We start from the raw sequence: 23,298 nt of genomic DNA on the forward strand, positions 1-23,298 counted from the left end.
AGACAAAGATTAATTATCAAATTATCTGCCATCATATTTCATTTTCATTGCTTCCCCAAGGAAACTGTACCGTGCAAACACGAGTGTGCAATTTACAAACTAATATTATGAAAACAATACATTATTTGCCTTATCATCAGCTGTGAAGTCTCCAGACTTAACTAGGTTTCTGTGATAATTGCTCGGGACGTATTATCACAATGTTAGCAATTTTAGTGATTATAGAGTGACATTTAATAATTCTATGAAATCCTTCACTGAAATGCCATTTAGCTATCAACTTATATATCTCATATCAGTTTGAACTTTACATCTCATTTTAATCTGAACTTAAGTATGAAAATCGTCATGACATTTATTTAAGATTGAAAAGTAACAGCCTGTTCACCAAAGTGCTGGGTGTGTGCACACATTCAACATCACCTCATATTAAAATTGTCATTTTGCATATTATGAAGGAAAATGTCTGCAATTTGTAGGTTTTCTATTTCAGTTATGTATTACCTATGGTTCTGTTCTCACAAACAGCACATAAACTCTGAAAAGCTATCGTTATTGTTGCAGATGAATATTTGCAAGAACTGATACGTTTTCATTTTTGGCCCTGTGCCATACAGTATAAAACTGCATTTTTTGTTTTTCACACGGAATAAAACACCAACATTTTTTTGAAATCTAAGTCAGTTCAACCGTGTCTTGTGTATAACCAGAGTATCAAACAGCTTGGTAGCAGATGTCAAAAACTGCTGAAGAGTATGTTGTACACTGTGTTGTTCGTAATTTCTCACTGTCCAATAAAATGAAATTTATCCTCTGTAAATACAAATCTACACTGACAGCATCAGAGAGAATAATAGCCTTGATCATAATTTCAGGTTTGTTACTAAATATAGCTGCACACGCACGACATCAGACAACACTGCCTAAAATTCAGACAAATTTTGTTGTTGTTTGTGTGGCTGTTGCAGCTTGTAGTCTGAGCCATAAATTCATAAGAATGTGTGACTTTTAGTAGCCGCGTTGTAAAACTAGCAGGTTTTATTTTCGTCGTTTATGCGGAAAATGTGGACAAATATTTATTTATGCATATAGATGAGAGAAAAGAATGACGTCATTTGTGATCAGCGCTATTATGACAGACTTTGATTTTGCAGAAATCAACAGTCAAATATTTAAAATTTTATAAACTCTAAACATTGAAAAGAAGAGCACCTTCGGTCACAATTTGTTTCTTACCCAATTTTTTAAACTGTTTATGTTTCATGATTTAACGTCCATTGTTTTGGTAAGATGACCTGTCAAATAGTTTGTGTTCATATAAAGAAGTTGTTTAAAAACACCCACACACACTGTTATCTGTTACAACTTCATAAGCTTGGCGCATTTCATGCCACAGATGAAGTTCAGGCTATTGCGCAGGAGAATAATTGAATTCTTGCGTTTGGTAACCGAGTCACATCCACATTGAAGACATTAACCCTCCATCAGCAAGGCATTTCTGTCAAAATGTTACGGCCACGCTGAATCAAACATAAAATGCATTGTCTGCGCTATCTGATTTCTGATATCCTAATGGTTTACAGTAATACAAAATAACAAATTACTCTGTGATACTCTGTGCTCAGATTCTGTAAGATTCAACATCATCAGACAAGTGTACTTTCATTGTAAAAGCAGAATCATATTTTGATATCAAAAGGACTTTGATATAAAATAGAATAACTTAAAACTAATTTTACATCATTATGTGTGCAATATATAAAACAACCTGCATACATACAATAAATTTGTTTTTCAAGAGCACTATTTATCAAAAGAGAACTATAAATTCTGCCGTTCTAAGTCACCCTAATATACTGACCTGGTATAAAAAGCACTGACCCTGGCCGTTTCTGTGTAAATATTGTAAAAAAATGCCGATACAGTAGAGAACAAAGTACTGAAATTAAAATTTCTAATATTTGAAGTGGGTAATGACAAAAACGGTTACATTTGTACTGTGTTTTTTGTCTCATACAAATTTTGATTTTTCATGAAGATTTAACTATAAAATGTTCAATAAAGTTTTGGCATAAAATCACAACATTTGTGGAATGCCTGATATCAAAAAAAATTACATCATAACAGCGAGTCATGGAAAAAGTGTTGTTGTGATCAGACAGGAGCTCACGCTTGCCATGGTAAAAAACTGCTTTACCAGTGTTAAACTGGGCCCCGCAACTAGAATAGAAGCTTAATGTAAAGACAGAAAGCATTTAGATAACCAGAAAAATCAGAGTTAGAAGTAGATAAGCAAATAAACACATGAAGGTAATTGTAGTAGTAGTAGTAGTTTTGAATGTTAGAATATTTGTCTTGTGTTTCCCAAAATTTCTAATTCAGCCGATCGTCACTTTTGTCTTCTGCATAGTTTGCACCACTGTCAATGAGTACACACGCTATGTTCAAAGTTGTGAGCCACTTACAAATTATGAACATGTAATAATATCATGGAAGAATGTTTAAACAGCGTATTGTAATTTCGTACCTTAAGTAAACATTTACCACTCTAAGAACCCAATACATGGATTATGAATTATACGCTTCCAAAGTTCAAGAGTCTTGTTTCAAAATGCAAATGTGACCTCTTACAGGTAAATGCAGGTTTCGTTGAGGGTTATCTGGTACACTGAGCGGGTTATAGGACTCAATCTAGCAAACTTGCGCATTTGTTAAACATAATCAGAGATTTTTAAGTACGGTACTTGGCTCCTTGTAAATCCTCCATTACAAAGAAGACATTTAAAAAGATATTACATACACACTGAAAATCAAATGACTTCGTACATATAAACGCATACTCCATTCAAGGCTCCTGAAGTTGACGTTTCAAGATTTGATCAAACATTTCCACTTGACATAACATTTATTGAATAGCCAAGGTCAACAACTACAATGTCACTGTCCACAGCAACCTATTGTACTGATTACAAATTCCAAAACTGCTGCACTGAACTCCAGGGCCTGGTTTTGCACAAAAGATGAGAGTTAAACTGCGCTTGATGTCTGTGACATCTTCACAAATCCAGATCAAGCAATCAAATTATTACCATTACCAGGACAAGCAAGTTTGGCCACTGTCATTTAAGGTAGAACACACCTCGAGGACATACATTTGGACTCTAAAATTTCTGTTACTCCTTTCTGATCTTCTATTTGTGGGGGTTCACTTTAAAGGAAGAAAAATTTCACTGTCTTAGTGTTTTCGGAAATCCAAATTTTCCATAGAGTTAACACAAGAATGGCAGCCATTTTGAATTTCAAATATTGCAAAATTCGGGTAGTTTGTTTCTCTAGTTCCAAACTTTACATGGTGATCCCAGATTTTTATTGTTGATTTGATAAGAGAATGGTTGAAAGTTTCATTGAGGAAATTTTGGGCAAACGTACGTTTAAGTCTTTCACTTTTGAGGCGCATACTATCTTAACCATCCCTACATTACATTAGATGAAGTTTGGATTGACACTGTATCATAATTGACATGCCATGGATTTATCACATTGTGTGATAAGACTGACTGTCCATATCTTATTGCATATCTTTGAAGAATCTCATGTACAGTCCTCTTTATAATGAAAAATATGAGAAATTATTTGTAAAAATTCTTTGAATTATCTGAAGACTTTACAAACATTTCTATCAGTGATTAAAACTCTCATCTATATCTATTTCAATAAGATTTTACCATCTAAGTTGGCACATGGGGGCTGTCTAGCATAATGGAAATTGGAATTTAGAATGCAGCAAAAGAAGCTATTTATGAACAGGCAGTAAGAGAGAGAAAAGAGGAGTGGAAATGGTGAACTTTACGAAGACATAGTCAGTACAATTTTCATTCTTATTCAATTGTTGCAAGCATTTCCAAGTGTGTGATTATTCAATGTAATTTATTGAAGAATTCACACCATTAATTGAACACACACGTTAACTCTTTGAGTGCCAAAGTCAATTTCTGTTGCCTATATAAAATATACCCCTGTAAATTTTTTCAGAGTCTTGCCAAAATTTTGATAAAAAGCTCCAGCCAATGAAATGTGATGTTCCTTTGGTGCTACATTATCAGAAAAATCACAGAAAAATTCATAAAAATTGGTAAAATATTGTACTGAAATTTTGGTAGCACTCAAAGGGTTAAACAACATATACTCAATATCAAAACGCAAAATCTTGGAAAAGATAACAGTGTGGATACCCAGAAAACAATTTCTAAATGCAACCATTTAGAGTAGTCCTGTTCATTTTCATTAGCAGATCAGGACTGCTGTGTCACACAATATGTACGGAAAGGACAAATTTCCCAAGAGTGAACTAGGTAAATGATGGCTGAATTGACTAGAACGCAAAACAGGAGAAATCTTACCATTCAAACTCACATATGCAGAAGACCTTTTGTATTAATGTATAGATATTTAACTCTTTGGGTGCCGAAGTCAATTTTTGTCGACTGTCTAAAATTTAACCCAGACTACAATTTCAGATCCTGACGATTTTTTCAATTTTTCCAAAATTTAGTTTAAAAGTTGTAGTCGATGAAGAGTAATGTCAGTTTGGTCCAAAATTATTCAAAAAAGTACAGGAATTTTCATAAAAATAGGTAAAATGTTAGACTAGAATTTTGGTGGGAAAAATTACAGCTCTCACAGGGTTAATGGAATGCTAAAAGGCAAGAATTTAAAACCGAAAAACAAAAGTACCCATGATGCAACACTGTGCAAAGGGGTGCTAATTCAGACAAATGCATAACAAGGAATAACTGATGACGTGCATTAAGAATTGAATAACAACATTACCAGGTACCTGTACAGCAAAAATAGTTAAATGAGTCATGGTATTGACCAAAAGACTGGAAAATTATGAAGAATGGCAAACATTACAATTTTCTATAATAGCTTGCCACGGGGCATCAACTATAATCATATTTTTCTCGGCTTGAACCAACAAATTATACATTACAGCTAAACGACTTATTATCTTTCATCTGTTTCAGCTATTAAGGCTGAGTGTAAGTGATATCAAATGAGAACTTGCTAAGTTGGTGTAAACAATGCAATTAATAAATTCCCTCTCATTGAACAGGGTGAGTCACTGGATGTTGCGTGTCAATAAAACACAGCCATCAAATCAATCGACGTCTAATGACTCCACACGCACCTAAATCTGCCCAGTTTAGAACCGTGTTATTTGTGAAAGCGGTACTTCAAGCAGAGCAAGCCAAGGGTTACCAATACAAGTGGGCTAATTTCTCAACTATTCTTCCTGTAGATTTTAACGGTCGCCATGGTTACAATTCTCTAACTGCTGTACTTCCTATCGTAATGATAACGTCGTCGACCCAAAAAGAGCATTCCCGAACAAACCCAGATCAAGCAACGTCTAATTCGATAAGACTCTAATAATGGTAGTTATACATGATCAAGTTCCAAGGAATAACAGGAATATGACCTTTGTATCAGATTGCACACAACTGTACATCACTTGGTGTTATTTAGAATTATCCTTCTGAACTTAAAACACCTTAATATGATATGATTTTGAACAAAATTTTCTAAAAAATTAACTATTCCACTTTGATGAATATTTGCCTTATCAAATGACAAATATTTGATGCCTTATCAAATACAACATTTCTGTCACAAAATTGTGCCGTATGACCAATATTTGTTGCCTTATCAAATACAACATTTCTGTCACAAAATTGTGCCGTATGACCAATATTTGTTGCCTTATCAAATACAACATTTCTGTCACTAAATTGTGTCATATGACGAATATTTGTTGCCTTATCAAATACAACATTTCTGTCACAAAATTGTGCCGTATGACCAATATTTGTTGCCTTATCAAATACAACATTTCTGTCACTAAATTGTGTCATATGACGAATATTTGATGCCTTATCAAATACAACATTTCTGTCACAAAATTGTGCCGTATGACGAATATTTGACAAATACAACATTTCTGTCACAAAATTGTGCCGTATGACGAATATTTGGTGCCTTATCAAATACAACATTTCTGTCACAAAATTGTGCCGTATGACGAATATTTGTTGCCTTATCAAATACAACATTTCTGTCACAAAATTGTGCCGTATGATAAATGAACTGACAGAAAAACACAGTGAAGATAGCATTAGTTTACATCCTGCTCTTGAAAACTACAGGACAATACAGCTATAGCTCTTGATACCATTTTCTAAATTTTGCTCTAGAAAAAAATATTGTCTTCTTATCTCCCTGAAGTATATACCGAAATAAAAAAATCGCGTCTCAAATACGATGCGGCATATACAGTATGCAATCTTATTGTAGACAAATGAATTCTAATCGAGACTGAATTGCTGTTGTCGATAGTTAACCAGTGCACCGTAAAGTGTATTTCACAATGGGAACAAAAATACCACAGAATACATCAAAAAGTCACAGCCATTGCAGCTATATGTGTTTTGATTGGATGGGGAAAGAGTGATACAATGGAGCTATATGTGATTTGATTGGATGGGGAAAGAGTGATACAATGGAGCTATATGTGATTTGATTGGATGGGGAAAGAGTGATACAATGGAGCTATATGTGTTTTGATTGGATGGGGAAAGAGTGATACAATGGAGCTATATGTGATTTGATTGGATGGGGAAAGAGTGATACAATGGAGCTATATGTGATTTGATGGATGGGGAAAGAGTGATACAATGGAGCTATATGTGTTTTGATTGGATGGGGAAAGAGTGATACAATGGAGCTACATGTGTTCTGATTGGATGGGGAAAGAGTGATACAATGGAGCTATATGTGTTCTGATTGGATGGGGAAAGAGTGATACAATGGAGCTATATGTGTTTTGATTGGATGGGGAAAGAGTGATACAATGGAGCTATATGTGTTCTGATTGGATGGGGAAAGAGTGATACAATGGAGCTATATGTGTTCTGATTGGATGGGGAAAGAGTGATACAATGGAGCTATATGTGTTCTGATTGGATGGGGAAAGAGTGATACAATGGAGCTATATGTGTTCTGATTGGATGGGGAAAGAGTGATACAATAGAGCTATATGTGTTTTGATTGGATGGGGAAAGAGTGATACAATGGAGCTATATGTGATTTGATTGGATGGGGAAAGAGTGATACAATGGAGCTATATGTGTTTTGATTGGATGGGGAAAGAGTGATACAATGGAGCTATATGTGATTTGATTGGATGGGGAAAGAGTGATACAATGGAGCTATATGTGTTTTGATTGGATGGGGAAAGAGTGATACAATGGAGCTATATGTGTTTTGATTGGATGGGGAAAGAGTGATACAATGGAGCTATATGTGTTTTGATTGGATGGGGAAAGAGTGATACAATGGAGCTATATGTGATTTTGATTGGATGGGAAAGAGTGATACAATGGAGCTATATGTGATTTGATTGGATGGGGAAGGATTGATACATGGAGCTATATGTGTTCTGATTGGATGGGGAAAGTGTGATACAATGGAGCTATATGTGATTTGATTGGATGGGGAAAGAGTGATACAATGGAGCTGTATGTGTTTTGATGGATGGGGAAAGAATGATACAATAGAGCTATATGTGATTTGATTGGATGGGGAAAGAGTGATACAATGGAGCTATATGTGTTCTGATTGGATGGGGAAAGAGTGATACAATGGAGCTATATGTGATTTGATTGGATGGGGAAAGAGTGATACAATGGAGCTATATGTGTTTTGATTGGATGGGGAAAGAGTGATACAATGGAGCTATATGTGATTTGATTGGATGGGGAAAGAGTGATACAATGGAGCTATATGTGGTTTGATTGGATGGGGAAAGAGTGATACAATGGAGCTATATGTGTTTTGATTGGATGGGGAAAGAGTGATACAATGGAGCTATATGTGTTCTGATTGGATGGGAAAGAGTGATACAATGGAGCTACATGTGATTTGATTGGATGGGGAAAGAGTGATACAATGGAGCTATATGTGATTTGATTGGATGGGGAAAGATTGATACAATGGAGCTATATGTGATTTGATTGGATGGGGAAAGATTGATACAATGGAGCTATATGTGATTTGAATGGATGGGGAAAGAGTGATACAATGGAGCTATATGTGTTTTGATTGGATGGGGAAAGAGTGATACAATGGAGCTATATGTGTTCTGATTGGATGGGAAAGAGTGATACAATAGAGCTATATGTGTTTTGATTGGATGGGGAAAGAGTGATACAATGGAGCTATATGTGTTTTGATTGGATGGGAAAGAGTGATACAATGGAGCCACATGTGATTTGATTGGATGGGAAAGAGTGATACAATGGAGCCATATGTGTTTTGATTGGATGGGGAAAGAGTGATACAATGGAGCTATGTGTGATTTGATTGGATGGGGAAAGAGTGATACACTGGAGCTATATGTGTTTTGATTGGATGGGGAAAGAGTGATACAATGGAGCTATATGTGTTTTGATTGGATGGGGAAAGAGTGATACAATGGAGCTATATGTGATTTGATTGGATGGGGAAAGATTGATACAATGGAGCTATATGTGATTTTGATTGGATGGGGAAAGAGTGATACAATGGAGCTATATGTGATTTGATTGGATGGGGAAAGAGTGATACAATGGAGCCATATGTGTTTTGATTGGATGGGGAAAGAGTGATACAATGGAGCTATATGTGATTTGATTGGATGGGGAAAGAATGATACAATGGAGCTATATGTGATTTGATTGGATGGGGAAAGAGTGATACAATGGAGCTATATGTGATTTGATTGGATGGGGAAGAGTGATACAATGGAGCTATATGTGATTTGATTGGATGGGGAAAGAGTGATACAATGGAGCTATATGTGTTTTGATTGGATGGGAAAGAGTGATACAATGGAGCTATATGTGATTTGATTGGATGGGGAAAGAGTGATACAATGGAGCTATATGTGTTCTGATTGGATGGGGAAAGAGTGATACAATGGAGCTATATGAAAGAGTGATACAATGGAGCTATATGTGTTTTGATTGGATTGGGAAAGAGTGATACAATGGAGCTATATGTGTTTTGATTGGATGGGGAAAGAGTGATACAATGGAGCTATATGGTGTTTTGATTGGATGGGGAAAGAGTGATACAATGGAGCTATATGTGTTTTGATTGGATGGGGAAAGAGTGATACAATGGAGCTATATGTGTTTTGATTGGATGGGGAAAGAGTGATACAATGGAGCTATATGTGATTTGATTGGATGGGGAAAGAGTGATACAATGGAGCTATATGTGTTTTGATTGGATGGGGAAAGATTGATACAATGGAGCTATATGTGATTTGATTGGATGGGGAAAGAGTGATACAATGGAGCTATATGTGTTTTGATTGGATGGGGAAAGAGTGATACAATGGAGCTATATGTGTTTTGATTGGATGGGGAAAGAGTGATACAATGGAGCTATATGTGTTTTGATTGGATGGGGAAAGAGTGATACAATGGAGCTATATGTGTTTTGATTGGATGGGGAAAGAGTGATACAATGGAGCTATATGTGTTTTGATTGGATGGGAAAGAGTGATACAATAGAGCTATATGTGTTTTGATTGGAGGGGGAAAGAGTGATACAATGAGCTATATGTGTTTTGATTGGATGGGGAAAGAGTGATACAATGGAGCTATATGTGTTTTGATTGGATGGGAAAGAGTGATACAATGGAGCTATATGTGTTTTGATTGGATGGGGAAAGAGTGATACAATGGAGCTATATGTGTTTTGATTGGATGGGGAAAGAGTGATACAATGGAGCTATATGTGATTTGATTGGATGGGGAAAGAGTGATACAATGGAGCTATATGTGTTTTGATTGGATGGGGAAAGAGTGATACAATGGAGCTATATGTGATTTGATTGGATGGGGAAAGAGTGATACAATGGAGCTATATGTGTTTTGATTGGATGGGAAAGAGTGATACAATGGAGCTATATGAGATTTGATTGGATGGGGAAAGACCAAGATTGAAACAATCTCATAGAGACACCTGACCATTCCAAACAACCATTAGATTCAGGACAAACAGTTCCGCCAATCATTTCACCGTGATTTCCCTCTACAGTGACAATACTTTTCAACAAAAGCGATCAATGACAAAACTTTTCAACAGAAAACAATCAGTGACAAAACTTTTCAACAGAAAGCAATATAACTGATCAATATCTTGCTGGCTAGTGAAATTGTTAAGTTTATACGATTTGAACGAGCAAACAAAAATATTTGGATTACCAGAGAAAGTAAAGATATTACAGAAGATTTAAAAAGTTCCTCCTTCACCTTTGTTTTTAACACTTTAATAGTTCCTCATTTTAAAATCCCCTGAATTTCACATATTTTAAGGAAGCTTCTTTCAAACAAATAAAGTGACTGTACTATCTTAGACAGGCAACTCAATAGTTTTGGTGTAAATTTGCAAATTGTTTAAATATGTGGAGTGTACACATAAAAATATTTTGTTATTACTTGGATAATATTTGCACAGCTACTATTAGCTGATAACTTATCTATTTGAGTTGTTAAATTTCTGTTTTCGCTCAAGTAGTCCAGCGACTGAATTTGATGAACACCTCCCTGATAGTCAAAATATTGCGATGGAATAAGAGTTCCACCAATTCTGTTGCTGCAATCAGGGGAACACAACTTCTCCTCAGAAACAAAAATTGTCCATTCCAGAAGAAACACTAGAATGCAACAAAGAAATGTAAAATGTAGCTTTTTGTCAGTGGAATGTTAAAAACTTCTCTCTAACAACCACCCTTCCAAATTCCACATCAGTTTCTATGGTTTAACTCAAGTCATTGACTCATGATTGGAGCTGTACATGTATATACGTCCTTCAACAGGATTAAATCTGTCATACAGTCTGTCCATGATGATCCAATCTTAAAATACCGGGATGAGGTTAGATGGAAACAAAGAACATTGTGCTAGCTAACATATATGACTAAAATAATTATATAATCACCCCCCCCCCCCTTTCTTTACCTACTTCCCCTCACCCTCTTGTTAATCTCTTTCATTTCATGTGAATCGTGATCAAAGTCTATAGATGGATCTGCAATGATGCGGATGCAATTTTTAGTCAAAATCCCCAAGAACAATATAAAGAAATTAAATGCTATTTACATCTCGGCCTATATCTTTCCTCCACAGTTCTTCTTGACTTTCCATGGCGACACAGCGATTCAAAGTCACGGCCGGCTTTCTTCAAGAAAGCAGTTTCCAACTTGAGCCCATATCGTTCCATGATGAAGTTTTGGTATATTGATGACAGATACTCTTCTATTCTTACACTGAATTTGTCAACTGTCACTGTGGGACTGATTTGGTCCCGAGCCGGAGCTTATAGTTTTATCTGGTAGAGTCCCCCCTAGAGGCAGACACTCACGCTGCAGTCATGTGTTCCAAGGGGAAGGAGCAATGTCAAATTTCATCAATGGAGCAATTAATTATTTGTAGGGGGCTGCTTCTTGTATCACTTCTCAGCGGCAATACACTGGCGGTAATTCCCGGCTATTGAGTTCATGACTATACAAACCATTCTTACTCAAAAGTGGTCGAAAGCAGAAGTGTGAAATTATAACTTATACTGCGCTGTCATTGGCTAAAGATTCAGGTACTTTTCCATAAACAGGAATAGAAGTCAAGTGAATGATTGAGCAGTTTTGTTTCTCTTCAGTACCTGAATCATGGACGCTTTCCCGAAAGTTATCCCACCATTCTCAGACTCATGATTTGTTCATCACGTGCTGCTGGCATCACCCAATTACTGCCACGTTTTCAATTCAGAAAATAATCCTGTTTTTTCTATTTAAGCAAGTTACTGAATTGCAACCATACAAAACCACTCACCAAGCAGCACTAGCTTTTTTTTCAATTGACATCACGGCTCAAAAAGTGATCGAAGCCAGCTTTCTGTGGATGTATAACCAAACACCTCTTCATCAATCCTTGTATGGTGCTACAGCAAGAGCATCACAAGGATTAACCACATTAGCAAGGCCTGATTGCACACACGGAATGAGGAAGTCTATTCCACGGATCTCCACTGGAGAAAGTTTCTCACTTCAGTATTTCTTTCAATTTTCATTGAGGACAAAGAAAAGTCTCCGGACTACTTTAAGAAACGTAACACTCAAAAGAAAACGAGAACTGCTGCAGGATAAAAGCTGAATAGAGTAGCTATACACTTTAAGTCTCTTGATGTTTGTGTTCCCAAGAAAGCTACAAGTATTGAATGGTGGAAAATAAAAAGCCCCATTTACACCACAGAGGTAGAAGCGGAGATCTTCTCTACTGCCTCAATAACAGATTCAAGACCTTGGTGTATGAAACTTGAAGTACGCTCCTTACCTACCCTTACAATAACATAATGTGGTATGGTTGAATGGTTGAGTAGTGTTATTGAAAAATATTCAGAGCAAAAACAGGGTCGATAGAACAACAAACACTAAACCTAAAAATCTGTGAAGATATATACTTGCTCCTGCATAATCTCTTACAAAAAATTAGTTACTTATTTTCCTATATACTCAATGCTGGTGAGTTGAGACATTGTGGCTACCAGCATTTTTGAATTAACAGAAGTCTTCTCTGAAAGATAAATCATCGGAGGGGAAAGAGATGCAGAAAAGGCAACGCAGACTGAGTAATTGATACTTCCCGGAACTAAAGACCACTTCAATGTTTGCGTTCAAGAACAAAAGAGAGCAAACAAGTAATAGACCTCTCCATTGGTAGTGTGAGGAAATCAAAGCGACCAAGGCCGAGAGAGCAGTGACAAAAACAGCATTGAATAACAAAAAAACTACCGCATCAACCAACCACACACAGGTTTCCTTTCTGTTGCTACAAATGGTGTGGCCGATACGAATACACAGTCGGGAAGGGACCGCGATGATATTATTGTGTCGTCTTGACCACATATTTCATTACACTATCGTTGGACAGATCGCATTTAATCGTATTTGTCAGTACTTCGGTGGTTAATATAAGTCGCGCACCCTGACTAATTCAGCATAGCACAGGTATCCATGCTCACGATAGTAGATCTAAACAAGTTATGTATCCTTACGAGTCGAGTGCCGCACCTTGCTAAAAAGTAAACATCGCATCAACGCTCCCACATCTAACAGCTGCTTTGTATGCGTAAGCGTTATCTTGGTAAAATTATGGTGAGAAAAACATTTGCTGCACCTCGGACCATACTATTTTGATGAAACCGTGGCGATAGCACAAGCTGCCACTATCAACTCTTATAAATTCAATATCGATACCAATGACGTTCGTCCATGTCGATATCCAATTCAATCACAATTATTTCCCGGGGAAATTGAAAATTAAATGTATTTTCACACTTACGGTATGACTTCCACAATGAAGAGCCAGCCATCAAGTCGCCTGTGCGAGTCAGAGGAAAGACAAAAAAGTGTTAAAAGTGTAATGTGGCGGTAGAAATCAGTCAAACAAAAATAATTTAATCAGAAACTACTCCAGGACAGCGATTAACATGAAACAGGCTTTGGCAATCTTTCGCCAATTGGCCTTTTCTGTAAAATAAATTTGAAGTCGACGGTAGTGGAACCTCCATTGAACACACGCAAATTAACGAACGAGCGTGTACACTATGTAGTATAGGTATAAATCATTACTGGTATTGTATAGGCGTGAGCTGAGTTTGAGTCGACGATGCTCGAGTGTACTAGACATGATGACAGCGAGAAACGTACTTACTGACAGAACTTGCCATGGCGAGTTTTCTTTTGTGTCACTCTACAAAACAAGATAGCGGAAGGATGTTTGAAGAGGGAAGGGTAAACAATGCGGTGAATTCAATCACGAAAACCACGTACAATTGGACTGCATTCTTCACCGCATAATGAACCCAACGCATTTCGAGCAAGTCGCCATATTGAATGTTTACTTCCGGTTTATGACCTCTTTCACGTGGTAAAGATTTTCGGAGCCAAAAAATTGGTTTAACGATTCTTTCATGTGAAAGTCAAAACTTATCTTGGTCGTGGAGACAGTAAATCCGTCTATTTGATCAATTATATGGGCGTTTTATCACGATTTTTACAGTTTATGTATTTAATGATTACTAAATCTTCTTCCCCTCGTGGAACTGGAGCTATAATAACTTTTCACTTCGTCGCTCCATGTGTATAGGCCTACTATCATTAGCCACATCACTCCTAACCAGAAAATAAGCATAGAACCCATGACCCTGCGGTACATTTTGTAACTTTAACCTTTTTATAGTTACTTTTCCCGCAATTTTGCCACTTTCTTTTCAATGTGGTTCTGTCCAATAGAGTAGCCCCAAGAACCATGTAGTGGGATTGGTCAAAATGTGAAAATGCGACTCTTGTAATTTAGCTTGAGTCATATACCTAAAGGTACTCGTGGGTTCTATAAATAAATAAATAAATAAATAAATAAATAAATAAATAATAAATAAATAATAAATAAATAAATAATGAAATAAATAATGAAATAATGAAATAATAAAATAATGAAATTGAATTTGAAACACTATTAAATTTGGTATAATTTATCCAAACGACAAGATGGTCCATCATTTGATTATATCCAATTGCACTTTAATTGTCCCCTATCGATGCTTTAGCTAAGTGTCCCATACTTACAGACGGTTGCATTTAAACAACTAGACCTAAATGGTGCAGATAGCAAAACGTACATCAGAGTTTGCTCGTCAATTCATAAATCATGGAGGTCCCACTTAAAAAAGCAAAATAAAATATTTTATGAAGAGCAAAGAACATTGCCGTAACTTTCAAAGTGTCAGGTTTAAGCCCTACTTGTGCAAATTATTGATCTGTTTCCTGTGCTTGTTTTAATTTTTTTTAGTTTTCTTTTTTTGGTTTTTTGTCTTTATTTCTCATATAAGCTTACGAGTACTGTACAGCAGACCCTGAAATCACACGCATGCTCCTAAGTCTTCGTCAAGTAGCCAGATTCTCCCACTGGTAAACACTGAGTTCAAACCAAAGCTCACCGGGAGATAGGGGGAATCCAGTCCGAATTACATGTAAAAAATCTAAGCCTTATGGTTTCATCCAGATTAAAAATCGTTATAGCTAAAGAGAGCAACGGTTTGCTAAGGGATGGACCATTATATCTGGGAGAGGGGTGTCAAGACAGAAAAAAAATTTCAAACCAAAAAGTTGGGAAAAAATCTTCAGACTCTAGTTTTAAAAAAACAAAAATAAAAATAAAACCAGAACGCAAAAAAAATATAAATTTGACAGCTTAAATAGAAAAGAAATTATCACATCACGACTCACTTGGAAAAAAAATTCAAAAAATTTGCAGTTGTAAAAAAATATTCATTGTGACCACCCTACCTCCAAAATCTAATGGTCCGTCCCTAATTGCAATTTCGTCCGTGAACGATCTTTCGAACGAGGTTGAGACGGAGCAACGACGTAAAGTACCGTTCAGAGCAAATATTGCAAAGAACTTTTTTTCATTAAGTTGCCTTACACCAGTCAGCAATGCAATGCAAACAACGCACACACAAATTCTACGACACTCACATTTTAGCAACAGAAGACATCAGAAACATCAGTTCTTCTCTTCTTTAATCCTTACGCAATCATGGAGACCATTGAGAGAACCACAACTTCCCCTTAATTCCCTTTTTGAAATTGTAGGGGAAATTTTGAGACAAATATATGAGTCTATGAAACAAATCAAGTTCCACTTTCTTTTGGTAACCGGCTGAAGATACTCAAAGGGGAATTGAAAACGGTAAACATGCGAGTCTAATTCAGTTGCCACTTTTATCTACCAGTTCCGTTTTTTATTCTGCTTTGTGAGCAAGGAGGAAATCCTCAGCAACAGAAAAGAAGATTAGAGAAGACAGCAAATAGAATGTAATACTTATCCGAGATCAATTTTTAGATGATTTAGACCGTGAAATATTGACCTTGTCCGAGCAAGCGTAGTATGAATGCAGCTGAAAAGAGTACCACAAAACTTTCATTTACGAGACATAATATTCAATGGGTCGAACTCATAAAGTGCTGTTTCTCTTTAGAAATTTTAAAAGGGATATTAATCTTCAGAAAAGGAATTTTAGCTCGGTTAGACCAACTCATCTGCACATTTCTTTTTCACGTGAGTAATTGTTTGTGCCTGCAGTTTTGTGTATTATTCGTGATGTTGGTCTTGTTCACACATTAATTTCTGACACCGGCCAATTTTGAAGTTCCACTTTGTCTCCAGGATTAAATGCGGGAATATTTCAGAGTTTAAGATAAGCTAGCCTTACCATCGAGTCCCGTCGGAACTGTATTAAATTTGAACGAAATTACCGAGCGAGCACTTTTACGCGTTTCGTTTTACGTTTGCCTTCTTTTTCAACGGTCTATGATCAGCCACACCTATTCGCTTGCGCTTAGGGACATCTATGCATATCTTGTGTACCAGATGAAGATTCGTTCACGCGGTCGTCGACAAGCAGTCCCACATCCTTACATCTTTGGTTGCAAAATCCAGAAATCTACAGAATGTAAAGCATGTAAATCATCTAACAACTACCCAAAGCTTATTTTTTAATAGATTTTTTTATGGAGCGTTCAGATATAATGGCCTTCATTGATTGGCAACATTGATGACATTATTTGTAAGAGTGGATTTCATTACTTTGTCCATAATTTTGCTCTACGCGGTTTTATTAACACAGTATTTGGCCCAGCACCACATGTGTGTATGTGTGTGCGTGGTGTGTGTGTGTGTGTATATATATATATATATATATATATATATATATATATATATATATATATATATATATATATATATATATATATAAATAAATGTATAATATATATATATATATATATATAATATATATATATATATATATATATATATATATATATATATATATATATATATATATATATATATATATATATACACACGTTGATACCACCACCACCGCCACTACCATCATCACCATCATCATCATCATCATCATCATCATCATCATCGGGGTATATATCTGGTTCTGAAATGTCACTTTCATCATTTAGTAAGCTTACAGTTCAAAAATGATTAGAATTCGTTTCTCTTCATTTCCACATGCAAGTCAATAGACTTTGCTTTCGTTGCATCACCAAGGGGCAGTCCCATAACTTGCAGTTGTCACTTGTCCTATCCGCATTTCAAGCCCGCTATGAACCTATTATTTCCCGGTCTGCTGCACAATGTATGGCAAGACAGATATGCCTTTACGTGTAGACCTGCCAAGACAAAGTGTAAATACTGATAGACCTAACGTTTATCTTAAAAACTCTACTTGTCATTTTGCTCTATACTTTCAACTAAAACCTGAACGTGATGGCGATAATTTTCAGTCATATTCTATCTAACACTGGAGAGATTACTCGCTCCTAATATCATGAAGGAAAGAAAATACACTTGTCATTATTCAAGGAAAATCTTTAAACACAAAAGTGGTTTAGGCAAACATACTAAGATGCATTGCAAAGCCGATCATATTGTTGCCGACGCGTTACAACAAGTATAGGAACGATACGATGACGTACTTGCCATGATTCTGTTAGAAAAAAACAAGCACGCTTTCTTTCTATTTCCTCATAAAATGTGTTGAAATACGAACATTTGGCCTTGATTGCAAACGCGTTGACATTTACAATTTTATTGTCGACAAATAAATTTCATTGTAAGGACTAAATTCAGCTGTCAATAATAATTTTAGTCATTAAACACTTAGAGCATACATATCAGGATGGTGCCGACCACTCTAATGCGACCACTTGTCATTTCGCCATGATTGTGGGAGTGGAGCGAGAAACTGTATTTGACAAACAGAGCATAAAGCATGCAAACGTTACGGTAAATGGATCCTTAAAAAGGAAGTTACAGGGTGTGAATCGTGTTTTCGTTCTTGTTATGTCCAGAAAAGAAAGGAGAATGTTGCAATTCAATAGACCAAGCAATTGTGTCATAAAGCTTCTCCCTGGCAACAGTGTCATCAAAAAATGGCCTTTGAAAAGTCGAATGAGGATGCAAATATTCTATCCCCCCTTTTTTGTGTTCATTGTACTTTTTAAGTCGAACTTCCCATAAAGAGACGCCATTAACTCCTTAGTATTCAGTCAAACATACGAAATATCGCCCAATATATTTTTGACAGGCGGCGTCGCTGGTCATCGGAACCCTAGAACCGCACTCCAATAAGACTACAAACTTTTGGTTCGAAACACAAAATACTCTGTGTGGGCAAAGTTGAATCTACTCGAATTAAATTGATCATAGACAACTGTCTTTATTGGCTTGAAATAGAACATAGATCAGTCTGGCAGGGTACCAAACTGAGTAGAGACAAATTAGAAGACATGTGAGGGTTTGCCTTGGAAAGAGGAACTTTACCACGTATCCCAAGGTCATGGGATCCGGAACATTTTTCCGATGTATGGCCTTCGGTTGCTTTATCTCAGAAGAACAATGTGCCACAAAATGCCGACGTTTCATATTTCCAAATCTGAACCAGAAAGCGAATTCACCACGACTCGCACATATATCCATAGATACAGCTTTTCTCGAGTGTTTATGTTATGTGCATATAGGTGCATAGATTGTAAAGAGTTTTTGAAATGGATGAAAGGAACGGCAGCTGTAACGCTTGATAACATTTGCATTGTTTTATTCCAGGAAAGGAGTATTTAATATGCTACTTCTCCAAGAAGTATGTTGATATGCAAAGTATTACATACCTTATAAACTCAGCGCATTATGTACGTCATGCAACAGTCCGGGCTGAAATTTTGTTATTAAGGTAGTATGCGCCTCGAAGTGAAAGAATTAAACATTTGCTCAAATTTTCCGCAAAGAATATTTCAACAATTCTCTAATTGAAAATCAAGAAAAAAAAAGGGGTTATCATGCATGCATAAGCTTATATTGAAATTCCAAATTTGCGCCATCCCTGTGTTAACTCAATGGAGAAAAATAAAATTTTCGATTGTCGAAAAACTAAGACGGTGAAGTTTTTTACACCAAGAGCTTTAGAGTGAACCCCCACAAGTGGTATATCAAATAAAAATTGACAAAGTTTTAGAGCCCGAATATATATCCCCGAGGGCGCGTTCTACCCTAATAAGAAAAAGTATACATAATACACACATACAAGCGTATTGACCACGAGAAACTCTATTTTACGAATTCACAACAAGCAAACAACGTGAAGTGTACATCAAAAGTTACCATGGACTAGATGGGAAGTACACTTAAAAATGTATCATGATAACCGTGGTCACTGTGCGACAGCTATCTTTCATCCTAGCAATTTCTGGAAAAGGGGAGTCCAAAGTAATGACGATTACTTTATCAGAAAATCACAGCTCTATACTCTCGCAAATGATTTTTGAAGAATTGTTTGACCATTTTGATTGTTTGTGAACTTGTTGGAAGACAGTGGCACTACTGTCTGTCCCTGACTGTCTGTAGCGACCTTGTATATGAGAAACTTCTGTATCGGATTCTTGTTACATAAGCTTAAGTTCATGTTCATGCTATCTGTGATAGCCAGCTTGCCAGATAGATAGATAAATAGATAGATAACCCTTTACAGTAAGCGGTGCCTTCAGGCCAAAATCTTCATAAACAAAAGCCAACTGAAGAGGTCGCATTTGAAACGATAGACAAATTTGTTTACTGTAACTCGTTATGGTATAAACATTAACTTTCTCTGCAGCTGTTACTGTAAACCCCCACCCCCCTCCTCTCTCTCTCTCTCCTCTCTCTCCTCTCTCTCTCTCTCTCTCTCTCTCTTCTCTCTCTCTCCCTCTCTCTCATCAAATGTCATATCTGTTCAGTGTAACAGTGTAGGTGCTGTCGAAATCGATAATTTTGCCGTCTTTCTATGAATTTCCACTCTGTTTCGTCGAGCCGTGTTATCGCCAGTCCGTCCGACTCCGTCTAACCATGAATCTACGTAAACCGTAGAGAAATGTTCATGATCTCATCACCTACGCAGGCACACCTTAATTCGGAATGACCGAGAATCGTCCATGGTAAAGCAACCATTTCTGAAACAAAAGTAATACCGTATAGCTATTTCATGAGCCGAATGCGATTGCAACGACAAAAGCATGGGCCGAACGCGACTCGGGGACAGATGGTCGGACTCTCAAATTTCTACCATTCTTTTCTGATTTACCATTTATGGGGACTCATTTTAAAGCTCTTGGAGAAAGAACAACTTTCACCGTCTTAATTTTCCGAAAATCCAAAATTTAATTTTCCCCATAGAGTTAACACAGGATTGGCGAGCATTCTGAATTTCAAATATCGCAAAATGTTGGGCAATTTGTTTCGCTAGTTGCAAACTTCGGTGACTTCCAATATTTATGGTTGATTTGGTAAGAGAATGGTTGAAAGTTTCATTCAGGAAAGTTTGAGCAAAAGTTTAAAAAGTTTAAGTCTTTCCAGTCTTTCACTGTCGAGGCGCATATACTACCTTGAGGGTGAATGACTACCCGCGTGCCGTCACGTGATGGCGCTGTGTGTACGAGTTAAACTTGATTATTGTTCATTCACAGCTTCACGTCTGTTGCGTTCCCGAGGCCTTAACCAATTGTGCCTAAACCAAACCGAAACAAAACAAACCATTCACATTTAGGAAAATCGTCAACACATATACAGTTCAGAAAGTTGACGCAACGATGGACACAAACTGCAATGCGCACGACAATACGATTTATTATAATTCTAAGATTTCATAATCGTTAGTGAAAATCAAAATTCCAATAGAGTATAGCTTTTATCATTCGAAAGGAGTTCCAGCATGAGTGCCACTTGTCGATGTTCCACATGTAGCATCTATAGCCTCTATTTGTCTATCACGCTGTACCCTCATCGAGGAAAATGCAATCACCAGGTCACGTGACAGTGACAAAGTATATTTACTGCAATATATGGCCAAACTGTCGATTAGCGAATGACGTTTCAAATTCATTGTTCTTATGCATTGTATCTCAATAAACTGGACAATTCAACCACCTGACCAAGGCTTCAGTTTTAAACCCTTCTCTGACGAAGACAGACGGAGCAGAGGGCGAGGGGGAAAGAGGAGCGAGCGAGCTTGAGCAAACGAGAGAGAGAGAGAGAGAGAGAGAGAGAGAGAGAGAGAGAGAGAGAGAGAGAGAGAGAGAGAGAGAGAGAGAGAGAGAGAGATATGAAATCTGATCATTGACAAATAATATTATTAAATAGTAAGTTGATAAAATAGTGAATTTTCTATGATAATAAAGACGATAAAGACCAATACTTTATTTTTAGTCTGTGATAACCGATTTCACGTTCGATGAGACTTCCTGGTAAACATTTTTTGCCTTCCTTCGGACGTCTTTATTATATTAGTTGCTCATTTCTGTTCCCATGCTCTCACTGAGAGCAAGTATAAGCTAGCATTTAATTCGTACAATCACTGAAAAATGGTCTAAAGGTACAATTGCCTACTGTGGCTTGATATTCACATACAGTATTCACAAACCTGTGTAGCACAATCGTGTCCAGAAACGTAAATAATACCTTTGAAGGCCGTCGATTGATTTTGTCTCGATAGAGGGCGTCGTTGAAAGTTGACTCTCGTGTGACGAATCAAATGCAAGTTACCTACTGTAAGAAATTCAGTCGTTCTTGATGGGATTAAGGTTATTCCTATGTAGGTATTAATGCAACTGAATGATATTTGTTTCCATAGATGAAGACGTTGTACTTTCTTCACAGACGATGAACAAAGTTTATGATTTTGTGGCTAAATTTCCAAGCCTTGTGAGACTTAAAGGTAGACGATGCGCCTTGACCCCATTTATTTACTAATTTTATCATAGCTCAGTGGCTACTTTTCAGACAAATCGTATATATATATACTTTATTTCTTTGCTTTACTAATTTACTGTTATGATGACTTGACATTGCATGATGATTGGGGAATACATTTTAAGTATAAGAAAGAGCCACTACTGTGTTTCTACATCAAGAATATTGATTTAAAAATGCCTGTCAGCCAGTCATTCAAACTTGAGAGTAGATTTCTGTAAATAGACAACTTTTGAAACAACAATCTCCAAGTTTCGCGATACAACGTTGATTTTTTGAAACCTCTCTTACGTATTCGACGCCCAAACCATATGACGGAACTGAAAATGTGGATGAAGAAGGCAGTTGTAGCTATAGTGAGAAACAATCACTTGAGACCTTTCCTTCAAACGAATACATAAAACTTTTGGACTTACGGCTTTTGAATTTTGGTTTCAGACTATCGAAAATAACGGTATAAGCTTCACTATAGACCCTTCACCCCTCAATTGTACAGCCGAGTGCCTCGTATCCAACAGCGCCCTCACTCACCAATGTGACCGAGCTTCTCAGTGATCATTCCCCTGCCGCGCCCAGCAAGCGATATCCCCGATTTGGTGAAGGTTATAAACATTTCCCGAACGAGTACTTTTACGGTGAAGCATTGAAATTCTGTCCTTCGTTCAGTAACTGGGACATGAAAAAATTGTTTGAGGCGTACTTTGTGTAGAACGCGTCATTTGAAAAGTGAAACTGAGAGAATACTTCTATTCATCTAAACTTTGTCGAATGCCGGATCTTCATGATGATATCATGTCTGACGTTCAAATTTACCTCGCTGAACAACTTTCTACCAGAAAGAAATACATGTACCTAGACTTCGGTGACATGTTCAGTCCGACAGTCACGGTGTTGCAGTTTAAAATACAAAGCATTTGGAATTTCAAGAATTTTGAGTGTTCAGCTTGATTTGAGCTCCGTACAGGGTGGGTAAGGGCGATTCTCATGGTTAGCCGGCTCTTTTAAAATGCTCAAATCTTTTTAATCAAAATATGCGCATGTTACTCACGATACCATTGTGTTTAAGAAGCGACAAATGTGACATGGTATATACATGTGATACGAATTTACCCAGGATAATCAAAACAGCGCCACCTACTCTTCCCCCCCCCCCCCCCCCAGCAGTAGGTTTCATTCGTCATGAACTCCCAGCATTACGTTTCATTCGTCATGAACTCTCGTCAAATTATCAACTGTCCCTAGGCCAAATGACCGAAACATTATCCACTGATAAATTGGGGGACTGGGGGTTATTTCGTATTAAGGTTTGTATTGATATACTGTTCTTCGGTGACAG

General features: G+C 36.9%; 1 protein-coding gene across 3 annotated transcripts in view; it reads right to left on the bottom strand.

Moving 5' to 3' along the window:
• LOC139116769 (N-chimaerin-like) overlaps positions 1–14,009 on the bottom strand; it is a 69,196-nt gene extending 55,187 nt beyond the window's left edge. Inside the window, exons 1-2 of one of the 3 annotated variants that reach the window (XM_070679417.1) lie at positions 13,818–14,009; positions 13,446–13,484 (exon numbers count right to left, since the gene is read on the bottom strand). In XM_070679417.1, the coding sequence (XP_070535518.1) occupies positions 13,446–13,484; positions 13,818–13,833 (55 nt within the window). In that variant the 5' untranslated portion in view covers positions 13,834–14,009. The other 2 variants (XM_070679416.1, XM_070679415.1) reach the window with 2 other exon arrangements.
• Positions 14,010–23,298: the final 9,289 nt, after the last annotated feature.

This window comes from Ptychodera flava, chromosome 18, assembly GCF_041260155.1.
Source record: "Ptychodera flava strain L36383 chromosome 18, AS_Pfla_20210202, whole genome shotgun sequence".
Lineage (NCBI taxonomy): Eukaryota > Metazoa > Hemichordata > Enteropneusta > Ptychoderidae > Ptychodera > Ptychodera flava.